At 40.3% G+C, this 20,518-nt stretch overlaps 1 protein-coding gene across 6 annotated transcripts in view; it reads left to right on the plus strand.

Annotated features, from left to right (window-relative positions):
* Window positions 1-20,518, plus strand: part of ANKRD44 (ankyrin repeat domain 44) — a 241,184-nt gene that overhangs the window by 128,379 nt on the left and 92,287 nt on the right. For all 6 annotated transcript variants that reach the window (XM_030579928.1, XM_030579929.1, XM_030579923.1 and 3 more), the window contains 6 exons: window positions 357-557; window positions 3,641-3,728; window positions 6,488-6,630; window positions 7,962-8,174; window positions 9,689-9,767; window positions 15,879-15,993. In XM_030579928.1, coding sequence (XP_030435788.1) covers window positions 480-557; window positions 3,641-3,728; window positions 6,488-6,630; window positions 7,962-8,174; window positions 9,689-9,767; window positions 15,879-15,993 — 716 coding nt within the window. In that variant the 5' untranslated portion in view covers window positions 357-479. Of the gene's footprint in view, window positions 1-356; window positions 558-3,640; window positions 3,729-6,487; window positions 6,631-7,961; window positions 8,175-9,688; window positions 9,768-15,878; window positions 15,994-20,518 lie in introns of those variants that run through there.

The raw sequence follows: 20,518 nt of genomic DNA on the forward strand, positions 1-20,518 counted from the left end.
TTTTGCACACCCTAAAACCCAAAAGGGAAAGTTTTGTGTAGGCTGGAAATGCAAGACTCTGCCTTAAATGATAACAAATATGTATGAATAAAGTTAAATATATCACAATAGGATGACACGTAATACAAAGGCATTTGAATCAACAATTTCACTTCCCTCACCTGGAATATTTTTGAATGACTGTATCTGGATGTCTTTTTCTCTGCTCGCATATGAGTTTCCTATGGCTACCAGTAACAGTCAAGAACCGTTTTTTTCCCACACTTCACCGTATGATGTGTAGAGAGAGATGTTTATACATAGACATGTCCTATGTTTATTTTAATAGTTTATTTATAACTGTGCTTCTATTGCAGGAAGCAGTACAAGTATTGATTAAGCATTCAGCAGATGTTAATGCTCGGGACAAGAACTGGCAGACACCGTTGCATGTAGCAGCTGCAAACAAAGCAGTGAAGTGCGCAGAAGTAATCATCCCAATGCTGAGCAGCGTCAATGTCTCTGACAGAGGGGGCCGGACAGCGTTACACCATGCAGCTCTGAATGGCCACATTGAGGTAAGTGGCCTAAAAGCATTATTGATTGATTGATGGCACAGTTGTCTGTCAGAATTGAGTTCATGTATCTCTATATGACATAGTAGCTAGATATCTAACCTTCACTTATGAGAGACATTAGACCAACTTCTGCTCTCAGATACACTGGTGATGCCTAACTGAAGTCAGTGGGCTGGCACTATTAGTAAATGCAAGCAAAATTTGGTCCAATGTGTTATCCTGTAGTTAACTGCCTGTGCAATACAGAAACTTATGGAAACTATGAACTATGCAAAAATGGTTGAAGAAGCATTAATTATCTAATAAGAGGAACACAAGTATGTGGGATATGCAGAGGTCAATCATTGTGCTTTTCTAATTCGCTTTCTAGAAAATTTGTTTCTGGTTATAAATAGAACATGCTACTTCCATTTACCTTGCAGGGTTGTAAAGTCCTTCTACAGCAGAAGTTCCCAAACTAGAGGGATGCGCGATGTATTCTGGGGATATGTGAGGAGCTTTTGGGGAAAAAAACAACAACTTTACTGCACACATTTTACCCACAGTAATGAATTACTAGCTAAGCAGATTCCTCCAGATGCAAGGTGGGAGGGATAGCTCAGTGGTTTGAGCATTGGCCTCCTAAACCCAGGGTTGTGATTTCAATCGTTGAGGGGGTCATTTAGGGAACTGGGGTAAAAATCTGTCTGGGGATTGGTCCTGCTTTGAGCAGGGGGTTGGATTAGATGACCTCCTGAGGTCCCTTCCAACCCTGATATTCTATGATCAGGTCTTCAGATGGTGCTGTGCAGTTGACTCTAGGTAGTGCCGTGCATTTTGACGGATTTCTCTTAGGCTTACGTAGCGTTATGCAAAGTAGTTGCCATCTGTACGTTAAACCATTTGCTACAATGTGATGTGCACATTTAATTGTAAGCATCGACCACAATCACAGTTTTGCTTTTTTGCTCTTATTACAGTGGATCGTTGGCTCTGTTTCGATCAATGCCTTACTGTTTTTAATATTTAGTGAGAGTCGCATGTTGATTTCTTTTATCAGTATATGTACTTGTGTGATGGGAGAGGGGCATAAATTATTACAAACACAAAGAAGGGGGATGCGATCAGATAAGTTTGAGAACCACTGCTCTCCAGTATTCACTAAACCAGGGGTTCTCAACCTTTTTCTTTCAGAGCCCCCCCTCCAACATAATATTAAAAACTCCATGGCCCACCTGTGCCACAACTGGTTTTCTGCATACAAAAGCCAGGGCCGGTGTTAGGGGGTAGCAAGAAGGGCAGTTGCCTAGGGCCCCACACCATAGGGCCCCCACAAAGCTGAGTTGCTCAGGCTTTCGCTTCATGCCCTGGGCTTCAGCTCCATGTGGTTGGGCTTCAGCTTTCTGCCCTGGGCCCCAGCAAGTCTAATGCTGGCCCTACTTGGAGGACCCTCGGAAACCTGCTCACTTCCCCCCAGGGGGCCTCGGACCCCTGGTTGAGAACCACTGCACTAAACAATTACACCATTATAAATTGAAAGCCACTGTATTAAGGACCTGATCCCAGTGCAGAGATTCATTGACATCAGGATGTAGGCCAGTGGTTCTCAGCCTGCAGGCTGCTTGTGGCCCAATCAGCGCACAGCTGCGGCCCATGTGATATCTTCAGGGCCATACTGGTAGTATATATAGTATGTGGATGCAGCCCACATAACACACAGAGAGCTGCATATGTGGCCCACAATGGTAAATAGGTTGAGAATCACTGCTCTAGGCCTAAGCATGGAATAAAAATTCTCCAACTGAGATTGATACAATTGACAAAAAATCTGAAGTTGATTTACTGTGTTGTAATTTACAAAAAGTAGCTTACAGGTATTTGCTATAAAAGAGTTATATTTTAGGAAACAGTTAATATTTATCATTTTAACATGTCTGACTTTCTTTGATGTAATGTCTTTTAAGGGTAGAGTGTAATAAAGCGCATAACTCATAATAGATTAAATAGTTTTAATAAAATCTGTGATTCATTTCTCTGAGTATTGAAAAGCTTAAAGTGCTGTATGTTTTACAGTCAAATTGTTTTGTGTGTTTTGCTTATCCTTATATTAATGTCTTGATGGTGCTGGGAGATCTGGAACTTTTTTACCTTTCATCATCACAACTGAAGCTTTGTACTTTCTGCTATTTATTTGCTGGCATATATGAAATGAATTGTCTCAGTCCGGTTGCCAGTGGGCAGATGGTGACTTCAAGCAAACCAGGATTGAGATAGTTAATAGCAAATGGCACACTTGTTGGCAGTGTCATCAGAGGGAACAAGGACAGAAGGCTTGATCATGCTAGGCATGGAGAATTGGCCCCAGTCCAGCAAAGTATTTAAGTGTGTAGTTAACTTTAAGTACATGAATAATACCATTGATGTTAAGGTTTACTCACATGCTTAAAATTAAGCAGATACTTAAGTGCTTTCCTAGCTCAAGGCCCAGCACCTTGCAGGATTGAGTCCTGAATAAGCATGAAGACTGAATTATCCTTTCACCTTTAGAATGTTGTCCCTGTCGCTCGGGATTGAGGTGCATTGAAAGGGTAGCATGTAAAAGCGTGCAGTGCTGCTGCTCATGCCGGTTTCTGATTCCAGAGTGTCTCTCAGTGTCATGAATCCAGCACCTTTCACAATCACTAAATCCACTTAAAAAAAATAAAAGTATTGAAAAAGTTGCAATGTAGAACTATAATATACAAATGACAACTGACTCTTACCAGGGTTGCAACCAGCATGTTTCAGGTGAGGCTGGGCCAGGCTGGGGAGTTCTAGTGCCTTTTATAAAAAAAAACACATACATTTTTAATGATTAGTTTAATTAAACTACAGTTTCCTGGAAGAGATTTTTAAATTATCTCTAATTTTCAGGCTCAAGTTTTCCTGCATAACTTATGCTCATATCACACAAATGCAAATTTGATTTGCTCAGCAATTCACAATGATGTATTACCCTCCGACGCAAGTGTTACATCCAGGGTGATAGCATTATTTGATAGACTGATCTGTTGTAAATGGAATACGTGGCTGACACAAAGATTTACTTTTCATTGTTGTTTTAGATGGTGAACTTGCTTTTAGCCAAAGGGGCAAACATCAATGCTTTTGACAAAAAGGACAGGAGAGCTATTCATTGGGCAGCATATATGGGTAAGAACAATGTTGTAGTTTGTTCTATTACTGAAGTACCGACAGTGTGCTCTGTATTACACCAGACCCAGTTCCTGCCATGGAAAATGAAAGTTGTAATTACATTGATTAAGGGTATGGGCTCAGGTCATCAGCTGGTATCATAGACACAGCTCCATTGATTTCAATGGAACTACACTGATTCATACCAGCTGAGAGTCTGGCCCAAAGTGTCCATCTAACACATCCTGTATATTTTTTTCATATTACTTTTTTTTTTAATCTCATCTTCTCTCCTGAATTTAATTCCAGCCTCAAATATATTTGGTATGAAAAATACAAATTAAACTCTCCTTTCCACAATTAGCGGTAGTGTGGATTTCAGTAAGAACTCTGTTAGATAAAATGACTAACACAAATGTAGTTAATACACTTTTTCCTATTTGTCTCTTTATTCAGAACAAGTTGGGTTACTATGTAGCGGTAAAGTCCTATATAATCATTTCCACTCTTAATTGTCTTCCTTCATCACAAGGCAGGCAAGATGGCTTGATTCATGCGTTCACATCATTGCCAATGTTCAACAAATTTGCATTTTAAATTAATAATTGACCATATCTTCCCATCCATTTAAAAAAATAATATGCGCCATAGAATTCAATGGGAGCTCTGCTGTAAAAATGGTAGAAGTACAGGGACCATAATGTTGGCCAGTGCTGTGCATGCCCTTGCACAATTCTACCCCCACATCCCCTGATCTGCAATTCCTGCGCCCTCAAACTGACTGTCACTGTACCTTCACGTCTGACCTGTAACATTCACTTTAATTCTAATCTTGGTCCCTTAATGGAAACAAGTCATTTTCAAACTGTGGGAAAATGTAGTGTAGTTTGGGAAGCCCACCTATTGAATGAAAAGGCTGGCCTCTGACCTAGACTGGGATTTGAACTTTGCTCTGTAGAGATGAAAGATTTTCCAGCCTTTACAGCATGCGGATTGTATGACACAGAAGTAAGGTTGGGACTCAGGCATGTGTAAATACCATGGGTATTATGGCTCTTTGCATATTTTGAGGTTAATAATGAAAAATTTGTGTGTGTGTGGGGGCATGTTCACTTACTACACTTGCTCACCTATGACATGATCTAAGCTCACTGGAGTCAATGGAAAGTCTCACATTTGGTTTCAAAATTCTTGGGATCAACCTCTTGACTGAGGTGGCCTAGTTATGTCCTCCATAATAGAGGCAAACTCAGTCTTAACCAGGTAGTAGACACAGTGTGGTCAGGGTCACCAAAGAGGCTAGTTAAATGCTATGTACTTATGCCCCAGTCAGGAGATTCATTTAGTCAGAGCAGTTGCCAGAAAGATGACCATAGAAAGGACCTGGCAGCTGAATCAATAGATGGCATTGACAGAACCCTCTTCTGGGAATCTTTCAGTGCTGTCAGGCTGGTATGCTCAGTCTCTTTTCTATTAACGGAGGAGTAGTGTGTGAACAGGGTATGAAAGGGTAAAGAGAATAATGGGGAACCTGTTCACTGGGCAGGGAGTTGACACATTTTTCAAGACACACAATCATTTCATCTGGATTCCTTTATGAGAAGTGGTGCTAGTGTATGCTGTGCCTGCTCAGTGTGGCAGTCTATCCCTGTCATAACTGTAAAGGGAAGGGTAACAACCCTTCCGTATACAATACTGTAAAATCCCTCCTGGCCAGAGGCACCAAAATCTTTTTACCTGTAAAGGCTTAAGAAGCTCAGGTAACCTGGCTGACACCTGACCCAAAGGACCAATAACGGGACAAGATACTTTCAAATCTTGGGGGCGGGGGTTGGGCTTTTGTTTGTGCTCTTTGTTTTGGTGGGGTTCACTCTTGGGACTAAGAGGGACCAGACCTCAATTCATGTTCTCCAAATCTTTCTGAACAAGTCTCTCATATTTCAGACTTGGCAGTAACAGCCAGACAAGGCATATTTGTTTATTTTTATTTTCTCAACTTGTAAATTTTACCTTTGCTAGAGGGAGGTTTATCCCTGTTTTGTTGTAACTTTGAAACGTACGAGCTTTAACCTAAGCTGGTAGAAATAAGCTTAGGGGGCTTTCACACGGGTCCCCACATCTGTACCCTAGAGTTCAGAGTGCGGAAAGAACCCTGACAGTCCCCATCTAGTGGTGGCTAGGCCAGCTAGAGATGGATTTACCTACTGCAACCTTGGCTGACAGAGCTGTGTTTTTTAGGTCAGGCAGTGGAGGCTGATGCATTAAGATCAAGAACTCCCAGGTTTGGTCCCTGCTGCCCACTCCAAGTGGTGGCCTGTAGAGTAGGTGAAGTAGTTCAACCTGTGCTAACACCAGCAACATATTTTAGCCCAAGAAATCTCATAAACTGGAGGGATAAACGACATTGAACTGAATTTTTACATCCAGAGCCAGTTTTATCCCCGGCTGCTAGAATGAGGCGTTACTGACTAACTTGAGTCACAAAAAACTGGATGGAAATCTTGGAAAGAGGCATTCCATATCCTCAGCTGCTGTAGCAGGCTCATCAATCTCTACCTGGCCAAGCCACTGCTAGAAGAGGACAGAGTGCCACATCGAGCAGGCATGGCTGATGCTAGGATTAAGAATACTTTCTTGCAAAATGAGCTGTCTGTGAGAGCATTTATGAGGCAGCAGCAAAAAGAACAGTGAATTAGGAAGAAAGCAGTAATTTGAGTAAATTACACTGTAGGAGCATATAGGTCACTGATGATTTCCGTTTCCCCCATCTTTTAAAGGCCACCTGGAGGTTATTGCCTTGCTGATTAACCATGGTGCTGAGGTGACTTGTAAGGACAAAAAGGGTTACACTCCACTTCATGCTGCTGCATCCAATGGGCAGATTAATATAGTGAAACACCTTCTTAATCTAGGTGTAGAGGTAAGTAGCAATTGGTATTTTAAACAAAAGCTACAAAATATTGAGGTTTGAGTCACTATTTGTAATCTTTTTATATAATTAATCATGGAAATTCCCTGCTTCCCTGGCTTTTGTTCACCTATTTATTTGGAGATTTTGTCTGGCTGGTGTTGCTGCTACAGACATTGGCAGATTTTTGAAGAAACCATTTCCCATTCTCTGGATTACGGAATCTATCTCACACATTGGACAGCTTTCTAGGCCCAAATGCTGTGTACAATAATTGCCAAGAGTTGCAAATTTTGTGTGTGATCATCTGAGTGTCCATTCCCCAGCACACTAAAGTTTCTCACAGGGGCTAATAATCCCGTGAAATTGGGGAACATACAGCATTTGTGTCTGGGAAGTGGGGATAATGACTTGCGCCGTAGTCTCCTTGACTTTATAGAGTGTTGTTGTTTATCTTGCTTCAACTAATTTTGTAGAAAAACTAATGTCTAGACAAACAATTCAGAAAAGTCTGTATCTAAGATTTTCTTAATACCTTTATTATGCTGTGGCATTGAGTATTGGTTTCTTATTAGAATGCAATATAAAGGACTGTGTGGTTTCTTTGCCCTCCTGCCCCTCCCCCAGAAATCTGCAGAGACAGACCTGAAGTCTGGCTTGTCACTAAAATGAAACCACAATAATTATTTTTAAAGGAACCTGAACTTATTATTTTTCCTACTTTCCCTCTTGTATGTAACAGCTTTCCAGTTTATTTTTAGTTTCATTGTCATCATCAGTCTTTAGCTTTACATTGATCGACTTTAAAAATTGGCACCAGGGCCAACAGTTAATAATAAAAGCAAAGCATTCAGAATGAAGCGTTACTGGTGTATATTGTTATCAATGAAATTTACTTATGAACACTAACCCATGACAATTCAAGCCTCCACCTATTTCCACTTGCAGTGTATAGTGCATTATGTAAAGCAGTGATACTCAGACTGTGGCTCTCAAGCCGCAAGTGGCCCTGTAGGGTGTCTCCTGTGGCTCTTTGCAGCACATGATATTAAAACACTGTGTGATTTAATAATTAACCAGTTAGGGTGCTTTTACTATGTTATTAATCAATTAAGTTATGAACTTGCTCTATGTTACTAACTTATTTGCTATGAGAATAATATATGTATATAGTTTAGATAGATATAAACTAAATATTTCCCCTGTCATTCAAACTATTGTGACTCTTTTGGGTAATGTTGGTCTCTAGTTTGGCTCATGAACCACTGCGGTCTGAGTATCATTGTTAAAAAGCCATGAGCTGATGTCTGTAATTTTAACTGTACGTTCTTGTCTCATTGCAGATTGATGAAATGAATGTCTATGGAAATACGGCGCTCCACATTGCGTGTTATAATGGTCAGGATTCGGTAGTTAATGAGTTGATTGACTATGGTGCTAATGTTAATCAGCCTAATAATAGTGGATTTACCCCTTTGCATTTTGCTGCTGCTTCCACTCATGGAGCTTTGTGTCTTGAACTGCTAGTGAATAATGGAGCAGATGTTAATATTCAGGTACAGCTTATCTTTCATCTCTTCAATTTTAACTACTTAAATATATATACCCTTTTGGTTTAAAATCTCTGCATGCCATAAGAGGCTGCAAGTGGGAATAACATAGCGCAGTGTTACTGTAAATTCTTCAGGAAATTGGCTGATGGAATAACACAGTGATGCTGTGAGTTTGAATTATGTTTTCTTCATGGGAAGCTCACAGTGCCTTGATTGATATGATACAATGGCACCTGAAACTCCAGGCCAATCAGTTTCTGAGGACTTGCACCGTTACTTAACTACAATCCCAGAAGTGCCATCAAGACCACGTCCAGTGGGCTACAGTTATCACAGAAATGATTATTTTGGGTATTCCCCCCAAAAATATGTTCAACACAATTCTGCATGTTCCTTTGGGCTTCTGTCCAGTAGTGTAAATGTCAGGTACAGTTCTAGCACAATAGGGCCCCAATCCTGACCTGAGACCTCTATATGTTGTTGTACCACAAATACTACTTAGTGATAATGATGATCAGGGAATTCTGACTCCAACCCAGGAGCCAGAAGAGAGGATTCTATTGCTTTATTTGTGACTGACTTGTGGTGTGACCTCTGGCAAGTCACTTAAATCTGATCCTCAGTTTCCTCATCTGTAAAATGGAAATAATAGTATTTATCCACCTTTGTAAAGTTTTTTAAATTAATAGATGCGCAATAATAAGTATTATTTTATTAAAATAAAGCTGGGAATTGCGTTTGAAAATGAATCCAAAGCCTGATTCAAATAAACAAGGGATGGCTTGAGTCATCAGGTTCAACATCCTTCCTCTGTTCCTCTTCAGGCTCCCTGTCAATATTCCTAGACAGAGATCCTTTCCATTGGCTCCAAAACTTTGACCACTAGACATTATACCTTTCCTTAACTGTTTGCACCTGCTTTCTAATGGTCTTTGATGGACATCCAATTTTTCTTAGGGGGGCAGTTTATTAACCAAAGCTCGTTTCTTTATGTAGTGGATTGCATTTTAATGTGTCTATTTAAATCGCCAAATAGTTTGTATTTGTTTACACTTTCCAGGGACTGCTGAAATTTAGGTCTGTGTTATTCCTGGCTTTTCCCCAAGCAATATGGAAGATAAGGAAATACTGTGATAATTATTCATATGCTTAGAAAGTAAATAACACTCAGGAATAGATCACTTATCCATTAACAATTTGGACCATGCACCCCACATTGGTGGAATGTCTCTGAAAATTTATTTGCAACAACCATTGCCTTATTTCCACTCCTGTTGCTGAAAAAGGTCTGACACCTACAGAAAAAAGGCATTCTGAATGTATTTTCATATGAATCTTGGGGGTCAGTCATACAGCCCTTTAAAGTTGATGGGAGCTTGGTCTGAGTAAGAAATACAGAATTGAACTCTAGTTACTTTTATTATTTCAAGCTGTTGATAGTACTGTATTTGAGAAACTCTACATTGATGGCTTTACTTTATACTGTAGGTAAGTGTCTTTCGTTTTGTTTTTGTTAGAGTAAAGATGGCAAGAGTCCACTGCACATGACAGCTGTCCACGGGAGGTTCACACGGTCGCAAACCCTCATTCAGAATGGTAAATTGTCTTTCTGATTCTTAATTAATTCATCAGCAATGATCTGCTCAGAGCTTTTTCCAAGCCACTTACTGGCTGGAGGGGGCAGTTTGTTATTCTGTGCTAAAATGCTGAGGGACCAAAATTCAAAGGTATTTAAGTACTCTACTGAAATCTGATTGCTAGCTAGTCCTAAAGCTCTCATTTCATAATGTGATGTTAGACACAGCTTATAATTAATCAAGAAATCCCATTCTCCACCAGCGAACAGTGGTCTTTGATTTGTGTGTGTGTGTGTGTGTGTGTGTGTGTGTGTGTGTGTGTGTGTGTGTGTGTGTGTGTTTCCTGACCTGAAAATGAAAGCAAAAGCAGCATTCAGATTCTGCATCTTTCAGTAGAGGCCACAACTTGCTGCTTAAAACAAGCTTTGAAAAAGAAAAAAAAAAGGGTTTGCAGTTTTTCCACTTCCAGGAGTTCTCCACACCTCCACGAATCTCTTTTCCCATGCTCTTGCTTCACCTCTTAAAGATCATAATTCCATTATAGCTACCTCTCTTTCTAAGGAGTAAATATCTTTTTCCTTGATGGCCTGGAGAAGACACAGTTGTGCAATATATGGAGGTATACCTACCTTGTAGAACTGGAAGGGACCTTGAAGGGTCATTGAGTCCAGTCCCATGCCTTCACTAACAGGACCAAGTACTGTTCTTGATAGTTCCCCTTGCTGATCCCTAAATGGCCCCCTCAAGGACTGAACTTACAACCCTGGGTTTAGCAGGCCAATGCTCAAACCACTGAGCTATGTTTCCCCCCCTCCCATCTCTCTCCTCCTACCCCTACCCCTACCCCTACAGCCCTCCTTCCATCCCAGATATGAAGATGCAATAATTATTCCTATTTTAGACAACTACATTTGTATTTGTATGAAATTATAAATCATTCGGCTTCAAACCATGGAATAAAGTGCATTTTTTTTCTTGTACGTGCCTAGGGTGTGAGTCCTTCCACCCCCACATGTCCTCCAGAAATATTTAGTATGCAGCATGGCTAAGCTTTTCAGGGAGTGTTGTGATAAAAATTAGACACACATTTTCCAAGTAGCATCAGCCCAGCTTCTTAATTTTTGTCTTCAAACTTTACTTAGTGCAGCAAATCCCCATTTCAGGGTGAGTAAAGGCCCAATCAAAACAGTCCTACCTGTGACATTTTGCTGTTCTCCTCCTCTCCTTTTGTGTGCTCGTTTTTGTCTGTTCAGATTGCAACCTCTTCAGGGCAGTGACCAGTCTTCTTTCTTGTGTGTAAAGCACCTAACACATGTTAAGTTGTTCTCCGATATCAAATATAATAACCCTGCAGTTTGTCCTGTTCTTACTATTGTTATTTACCCTTTATATCATGGTAGCATTCACAGATGTTAACCAGGTGAAAACATCATTGTAACAGGCATTGTAGAAACATATTAAAAACACAACTTTAACTATACTGTCACCACCAGCTCCATTTTAACAGCAGGCCTTGTTCCAAAGAAATTACAGACTAAAAGACATCGCATGAGAGTGAGACAAACAACGGATGGGGAGCGTAGAGAAGGAGGACAGAGTAACAGAAATAATAAAATGTTTTAGCACAGACTAGCTCTGTGAGCAATTCTTTGTCAATCTGAAGGCGTGATCACAACACACCTCCTGCCTACTCACTATTTTATATGGCAGTTTCTTGTGTAATTCAAGCAAAGGTCAGTTGTAAGGAAGGATGTGAAGAAGGATAAAGTAGTGGCTTTACGGATTGTGACTGGGAGTTTTTCCCACTTGGAAGAGCAGCCTGGGAGAAAGCACAAAGTTTCTTGTGGCAATGTGGATAAGCAGGCAATTCAAGAGTGAAGGCGAGAGCTGGCCTCATAATAAGGAAATGGCAGATAGGTGGGTGTGACTAAATTGTGAAGGGCTTTGAAGGCTAGAACAAGGCGTTAGTGTCTGATGTGTTGGAAGAGGGGGATTTAGTGGAGGGACTTAAAGGGTGTGTGTGTGTGTGTGTGTGTGTGTGACATAGGCAGACCACCAAGCCAGGAAATGGGTGGTGTAAGGTGGCAGGTATCAAGGCTAGAGAAGACACAGTAGTCAAGGCATAAGATTATCACAGCTTGGGCAAGAGTCTTGGCTGTATGGGGAGAGAGGAAAAATCAGCTCTCATAGACATTACGTAGAAAGAAGAGGCAAGATCTAGACATGGTCTGGATGTGAGGCCCAAAAGAGAGCTGAGTCAGAGATGAAGCTCAGATTATGGGTTTGAGTAACAGAGAAGAGGGCGGGTTATGCCTGTGTCGTGATACAGAAAGGGGCAGGTCTATAAAAGTAATAAGTGCCTGCTTCTCCCCTTCAAATCATGTAGAGGAGCTGTGAGTGCTTCTGATAATCAGGCCCCATTATGTCTTAAATTAGGCAACCAAAAATTGAGGTAAAAAATCAGTGACTACTCTTGAAAATGTTCTCACTGTCAGAAATGTAGTAGCAGTTTGGTTTAATTGCATTACATTTAATTTAATCAGACCTCATCTGTAACCCCTGGGGACGACAGTATGGGTATTGTGGGCCAGTGTCACAAAAATAAGATAATAGCCAAAGATGCAAGTCAGCTGGCCAGAAAAATATGGAATGGAGCCAAGGGTTTAGTTAGCAGAAATAGCTCCCTTTCCACCTACTGTGACTGAAGGAGCCTTGAGGGTGAATAACCATCTGAAAATCAAGGCAGAAGGTTACAGCTTTAGTTGGTAATAACCTGTAAAGAGGTGGAGTATACAATATGATAACAGTTGTTCTAGTAATTTAAATCTCTCCCAGATGTCTGTGAGGACTTTGCTAGGTGACTTAGTACAGCAGGATATTGACACCTCTTTGGTCACTCTCAGAAAGAACTAGCTTTATTTGTACAGTCAATTTTAATGACATCTGCTTATACCTGAAAATACAGAAGTATTCCCTGGTGTCATATGTTAAACAAGCTGTTAGTGTTTTGATCAGAAGTCCCCGTTCACATATCTTGCCAACTACTGTTTCTATTAAGTATGAATGTTGGAGACATCTGATAAGTCTTCAAATTATTGTCCTGGTAATATTAAATCACTGTTTTATTGTTGAGATCGGTAGAGGCGTAGATGAGACTATAAGACTGATTTGAATCAGTTATGTTCTCTCACTGCTCTTCTTTCAGTAAGATTTGCAGCTGAGTCATCTTTTGTTTTTGTGAGTCCTATCACTAAGAAGTGAAGTTGTATTAATGAAAAACTTTGGGGACCACCAGTGTGCATGTCATGACCCATCTTTGCCTTAATACTGGCCAACTTAAAATAAATCACATGATTTAGAAGAGTACCAATGGTGATGGATCCACTAGAAATGCTGAGAGAGTGAGTGAAAACATTGAATGCTAGTTCTCAATTCTTAGCACTTACATAGCAGTTTTCATGTGTAAACATCAAAGTGCTTTACAAAGGTGTGCAGGTGTTGTTTATCTTATTTTAGGGTAGTTATCTTTGTTTGTTTTATGACAGAAGATAGAGAGGTGAAATAATTTGGCCAATGTCACAGAATGTGTCAGTGGTGGAGTCAAGAATAGAATTCAGGTGTCTTGATTCTCAGTCATATTTTTGTATTTTTAAATACTTTACCCATGTTTCTAACTATACCCTGAATTATTACAAGGGAAAAGAATCAATAATCTGGTTTATGCTTTATAGGCCTGTCAGGCTGACATTGATCCCAGGCAAGATAATGGAGCGGCTGATGCAGGATTTGATTAATAAAGAATTAAAACTGGGTAATATCATTAATGCCCATCAACATGGGATTAAGGAAAATAGATCCTGTCAAACTAACTTGATATCATCCAAACTTGTAATCTCATAAAAAAGATAAAAGTAATAGTGTTGATGTAATATACTTAGACTTCTGTAAGGAATTTGACTTGGTATTGCATGGCATTTTGATTATAAAATTAATGTGGCATAACATTAAATGGATTAAAAGCTGGCGAACTGATAGGTCTCAAAATGTAATTGTAAATGGAGAATCATCATCAAAAGGATGTGTTTCCAGCATGGTCCCCACAGGGATCAGTTCTTGGCACTTTGCTTTTTAACATTTTTTAATCAGTGTCCTGGAAGAAAACATAAAATAATCACTGATAAAGTTTTGCAGATGACACACAAATTGGGGGAGTGGTAAAGAATGATGAGGACAGGTCACGATCCAGAGCAATCTGGATCACTTGATAAGCTAGGCTCAAGCAAAAAATATGTCTTTTTAATATGGCTAAGTGATGTGTACATCTAAGGACAAAGAATGTAGACCATACATAAATGATGGGGGACTCTATCCTGGGAAGTAGTAACTCTGAAAAGGATTGGAGGGCTGTGGTGGATAGTCACTGAACATGAGCCCCCAGTGTGATGTGTCCAAATGGAATAATGAAATCCTTGAATGCATAAACAGGAATCTCAAGTAGGAATAGAGAGGTTATTTTAATTTTGTGTTTGGCACTCATGTGACTGCTGGTGGAATACTGTGCCCAGTTCTGGTGTTCACAATTCAAGAAGCGTGTTGATAATTTGGAGAGGGCTCGGAGAAGTGCCATGAGAATGACTGAAAGATTAGAAAACATACCATATAAGTGATAGACTCAAAGAGCTCAATCTATTTAGCGTAACAAAGAGAAGGTTAAGGGGTGAATTGGTTGCAGCCTGTAAGTACTTACACAGGGAACAAATATTTAATAATAGACTCTTCAGTCTAGCAGAGAAAGGTAGAACACAATCCAGTGGCTGGAAGTTGAAGGTAGACAAATTCAGACAGGAAAGAAGGTGTAAATTTTTAACTAGTAGAATAATTAACCATTGGAATAATTTACCAAGGGTCATGGTAGATTCTCCACCACTGACCATTAGTAAATCAGGATTGGATGTTTTTCTAAAAGATCTGCTCTGGGAATTATTTTGGGGAAGTTCTATGGCCTGTGCTACACTGGAGGTCAGACTGGATGATCACAGTGATCCTTTCTGACCTTAGAATCTATGAACCATCTGGAAGATCATCTAATGCAGCGGAGTTTAAACTTCTTAATACTGAGGATCATGTCTTTGAATAGAGATCTTCTTGGAGGGTTATCTTCCCTTCTGACTGCCTAAAGCTATGGCAAATATAGTAGTTATTTACATGAAATAGTGATGTTACAAAAGGGTTATCGAGACAAGCTGGAAGTAAACCTGCTTTAGTGTCATGGGTTGGGCTGTTTGGTTAAATACACTCTCTTCCCCACCTCTGTTTTGTATCTGTGCTGTTTATTTTCTCTCTTTGTGTATAAACCTTCTCTACAACCTGCAGCTCTACTCCAGGTTACTTTGCTTTCAGTTCTCTGTTCCTGTGTGTCTTGCTGCACTGACAATTGTGTTGTGGCATGTAGGTTTGATTACAGATGAATTTACACCTGAAGAAGCACATGACAAACAAAGATAGGAAGCAGCTATGCAAGTGCTTGGGGTTTTCTGTTTGTGAAAACCTTGAGGGAGCTGTAGGTCGGACTACAGCTACCAGGCAGCACCACTGATGAAATATTGACAAACTTGGTGAGAGTGCAATAGGCAGCCTGGTGACCCACCTGGAAGAGCTCCATCTTCTATCATTGGTTTATGGGCAAAGATGAGCACCAGTGATCTAAAGAATTGTGGCAACATTTCAAGAATTAATTTTGTTGATTTAATTTAGGGCAGCTGCTCATGCCTTTTATATCTGCAACAATTCAGAGTCACAGCAGCGCCTACAGTATCTGTGTACCACACTAGGCAGTTATTGGGAAAGGCCTGTGTGAAATATACAGAGAAGTGGGAATAGAATGAAGTAAAAAAAAAAATGCAGCAGCCAGAATTGTGGCCATCCTGCATGACTGGCACAGCAAATGGCTTGCTGTATGTTGATACCCTGTCCCAGAAATGTAGTGTCTCTGCTGCTAATATACAAACTAAACTACAGCTGTGACTATGAGGGTAAGCTGCATCCACTGGAAATAAATAAATGGGTGTTTCTGGTCACTGATTCACACTAAATCCTTGTGCGTTACACTGTGTGAAAATGTCTTTTCCAGGAGGTGAAATTGACTGTGTTGATAAGGATGGCAACACCCCTCTGCATGTGGCTGCGAGATATGGACATGAGCTTTTGATTAACACCCTAATAACCAGCGGAGCTGATGCTGCCAAGTAGGTTGCTGAAGAAATGCTGTTCCTAATGGTTAAATATTATGGGTAATACTAGATAATGTTTATTTTTTGGATTCCAGTGTATCCAGGTTAAAATGCATGTGCATAATTATGAATTCAGTAACAAATAGTTTGTATCAGGAAGTCAATTTGAAATCAGTGTAAAATATAAAGCTGCTGATGAAGGGCATGTAATTCCCTCCATTTCTAAAATAAATACATTTACATCCATATGCTTGTAGTACTAAACTGATTCATTCCTTTACCTAGTATCCAGTGGTGCTGGATAAGTATCAGTAGAAATGTTCAAAGACAAGGCTGGGTTTAGTCAGTAAAATTATTTCAGAACCTAATGCAGCTGTGGTGCCCAGTCTTTGTGTCTTATGGTTTCAGATCTTCAGCTGGCTGAGATGATGAGGCTGATTTTGTTTTGGGGTTTTATTGAGTGAAACTGAGAGATAAATTTTGATAAGTTGTTCAACTCTTTGTGCTCAAAGGGATTGAATTTATTAGGCTGATTTTACTCTGCGTTTGTGTGTGTATGAGAAAGAGACTGTATTAGACTATGTTCATGATTACATATATGTATACATATTGCAGGCCGAATCCTAGGAGATGCATTGATTTCAGTGAAAGTTGAACGTTTAGCACCTCCTAGGACCTCGCCCTAGAGTAGTGAGGTAACAGAGCACTAAATTTCCAAAACAGTTGGGGGAAGAGTAAAATTAACTCTGAAAGGGAAAAGAGATGGGGTAGAGTGCAGCCTGGTGGCCACAGGGTAATGCCAGGGAAGAGACCTGGTTTAGATATCTACTGTGAATCTCTTGTTCCCTGAACAAGCAGGGAATAGAGAGAGCTAGTTATTTGCCCATCGCTATGAATGAAGCATCATAAATATTGTTATAAATGTTTTGTAATATTCACCATACGCATCTGAACATGAAATTTGAATATTTCCTGACTAGAACCAACCATAAGTATATGTGATGCTAATACTGCCGTAGTTGCTGGAGAACATCCTGCTTTAGGACCCAGGTCAACCTGTTTTCTTTTTAAAGATGTTTGCAGTTTTCTAGGCTTTTCATTTGGAGATTTTGAAATAAGTATTTTTTCATCATGTTTTGCTATCTGCTTCATTAAAATTGCTTCTCACCAGAGAGAAAAGACAGGGTCAGATTTATACCAGCTTGAGCATCTGATCCTTTGTGTCTAAATATGATTTTTCATAGCTCTTTCTAATGTATAAAGTTTCAGTCCATCTGTTTTCTGAGTTTTAAGGTGACAGTGAATAGCAGTGAGATAACTAGCTCTTGCAATCTTAAGTTTTCTGCTCAAAATTTCTATTTCACACTTGGGTGACCTGTGCATTGATCAAATAAAATACCTCTGCCAACAGCAGAAATATCTGAAGTGGGAAGTCTGCTTAGATGTAGTAGGCAGATCCAAATGATGGCACTGTTCTGAAAAAGAAATTACCTACCCAGTACTGCTAGAGGGAATGAGCTTTTAATATGTGTTCTATGTAAATAACTTTGGCATAGTTCCTTGAACTGGCATGGAAAAGGAAGAATTTCTACAGTGCTGCTAGCAGAAACTGCAGACAAGGTCAGCTATTTGATGCAATTGCCTTTCAGGGATATGGAAGGTAAATAGTATAGGGAGCAGTTGTGAGCAGCTCTATACAGTATGGCACTGGCTAGCAGATGTGCAAATTGCATCTCTGGATGGACACCAGCCAAAATATGCACTGGAGTAGAAATCTCTATACAGTGATGGGGAAATGTGGCTTGAGATAACTGGGGGGGGGAAAGGGGAAATTGATGTAAAAATCAGAGATGCATGGAGAATACTATGATTATATATAACAAATCCTCTTTGTGATTTAAAGTTAAAGAAATACATCAACAGCTTAGAAATGCAACCTGTTTAGACAGACTTGAGCAGCTTGTTGGAGTTGTGCTATTGCCTTTCAAAGAATAGAGTTTCAGAGCATCCTTGGGCAGGTTTACTCTGTGTTTGTGTGCATAATAAAAATGTATATGATGTGAGAGAGAAAGAGAGCACATTTGCACAAACGTCTGCCTGGGTTGTATGCACAGCGAAATTTTTTGCAGTTTCAGCTCAGTTGCCACCTTTTGTCAATTTAAGCCTTGTGTTAGAGCTGGATTTTAAACAGCTTATCCTGGTATGAAATAACTTTCATTAAAGCGTCGTAGTTCTCCTCTAAGAATTTTCCTGCCAACAAATCTTTCATAAAAACAAGTTCCTTCTGAAATCTTGACTAATGATATGATCATGTTATGTATATCCTTGGGTTGTCTTGAAGAAATTGAGAGATGGCTATGAATCCATCTGGCATCATCCAGGAATTTAGTTAACTGTTTTTAGCTGCATCTGCAAAAGCAAACAGTAGATTTTCATCTCATACACAACAGCTGATTTCACAAGCTCTACAGTGATATGCACAAAAGGATTTGCCAGCAAGTTTAAAGTAGTATGGGCTGGATGAATGGACTATAAGGTGGATAGAAAGCTGGCTAGATCGTTGGGCTCAATGGGTAGTCACCAATGTCTAGTTGGCAGCCAGTATCAAACGGAGTGCCCCAAGGGTCGGACCTAGGGCCAGTTTTGTTCAATATCTTCATTAATGATCTGGAGGATGGTGTGGACTGCACTCTCAACAAGTTTGCAGATGACACTAAACTGGGAGGAGTGGTAGATATGCTGGAGGGTAGGGATAGGATACAGAGGGACCTAGACAAATTAGAGGATTGGCCCCCAAAAAACCTGATGAGGTTCAAAAAAAGGACAATTGCAGAGTCCTGCACTTAGGACGGAAGAATCCCAAGCATTGCTATAGACTAGGGACTGAAAGGCTAAGCAGCAGTTCTTCAGAAAAGGACCTAGGGGTTACAGTGAACAAGAAGTTGGATAGGAATTGACAGTGTGCCCTTGTTGCCAAGAGAGCTAACAGCATTTTAGGCTGTATAAGTATGGGCATTGCCAGCAGACTGAGGGACGTGATCATTCCCCCTTTATTCGACATTGGTGAGGCCTCATCTGGAGTACTGTGTCCAGTTTTGGGCCCCACACTAGAAGAAGGATGTGGAAAAATTGGAAAGAGTCCAGTGGAGGGCAACAAAAATATTTAGGGAGCTGGAACACATGACTTATGAGAAGAGGCTGAGGGAACTGGGATTGTTTAGTCTGCAGAAGAGAAGAATGAGGGGGGGAATTTGATAGCTGCTTTCAACTACCTGAAAAGGGATTCCAAAGAGGATGGATCTAAACTGTTCTCAGTGGTAGCAGATGACACAACAAGGAGCAATGGTCTCATGTTGCAGTGGGGGAGGTTTAGGTTGGATATTAGGAAAAACTTTTTCACTAGCAAGTTGGTGAAGCACTGGAATGGGTTACCTAGGGAGGTAGTGGAATCTCCTTCCTTAGAGGTTTTTAAGGCCCAGCTTGACAAAGCCCTGGCTGGTATGATTTAGTTGGGAACTGGTCCTGCTTTGATCAGGGGTTGGACTAGATGACCTCCTGAGGTCCCTTCCAACTCTGATATTCTATGATTCTAAGACTGTCTGTGTCGTAGTATTGGTAAAGTAATGTAAGCATAAATGACACTTTGCAAAAACTTGCCAAAATACAAGAGTCAAGAGTCTCAAAACCAGGACCCTAAACTTAGGCTTCTAAGACCATATTTAGCCACCTGCCTGATTCTGAAAGGTACAGAGCACTCCACATTGATGCCAATGGGAGCTGTTGAGGATTCAGTATGTTTGAAAAATCAAGCAAATGTCTGATACGGATGTAGGACCCTAAGTTTTTAGGTTCTTGTTTTAGGGTTTTGCCAAGGTGTCTGCTTTGAGGAGCTGACAGTTTAACTGAAGAAGGATTCATGGGTTAATAATTTGAACACACAAAAGCCTGGAGACACTGCTCATGAGGATATAGGCAGGGTTGGGGAAAGTGGAGGGTTTAAGGATGGATAAGATGAAGTAGGATGTTTGGCACACAGGAACTGAGAGGCGATTACAAGAGACAAAGAGAGCAGTTAACTGAAGAAGCCATATAGTGTGGAAAGAGGAAAAATGTATGAGCTGGGGCAGAACCTCAAAGATGAGGATGAGGACCTGGAACTTGATGTAGATGGAAAGGGCAATTGTGAGATATGGGTGAGGAAAGGGGTGGTCAGAGCACAGGGAGATGTCCTTACAATGATATTTTGGATGGACTTAAGTATGGAAAAAGGAAACACTAAGAAGCCAAAGATGAGGGGGAGATGCAATAATCTAGGTGAAAGCTGAATAAGACTTACACTGGCATGTTAGCAACAGGGAGGCAGAGGAAAGACGGATTTTAGAGACAATACAGGGATTCTTTCAGTGTTTACTTTTTTACCTCATGTGATAGAATACTTGTGTTGCAACTGACAGTCACAGGAGAAATTGAATCTAAATGAAATCCATTCTCTTAGCTTCTCTCTTAGGTTCTCATCTCGTTTTAAAAACCACTAGCCTTG

This window comes from Gopherus evgoodei, chromosome 11 (assembly GCF_007399415.2).
Source record: "Gopherus evgoodei ecotype Sinaloan lineage chromosome 11, rGopEvg1_v1.p, whole genome shotgun sequence".
In the NCBI taxonomy this organism is placed as follows: Eukaryota; Metazoa; Chordata; order Testudines; family Testudinidae; genus Gopherus; species Gopherus evgoodei.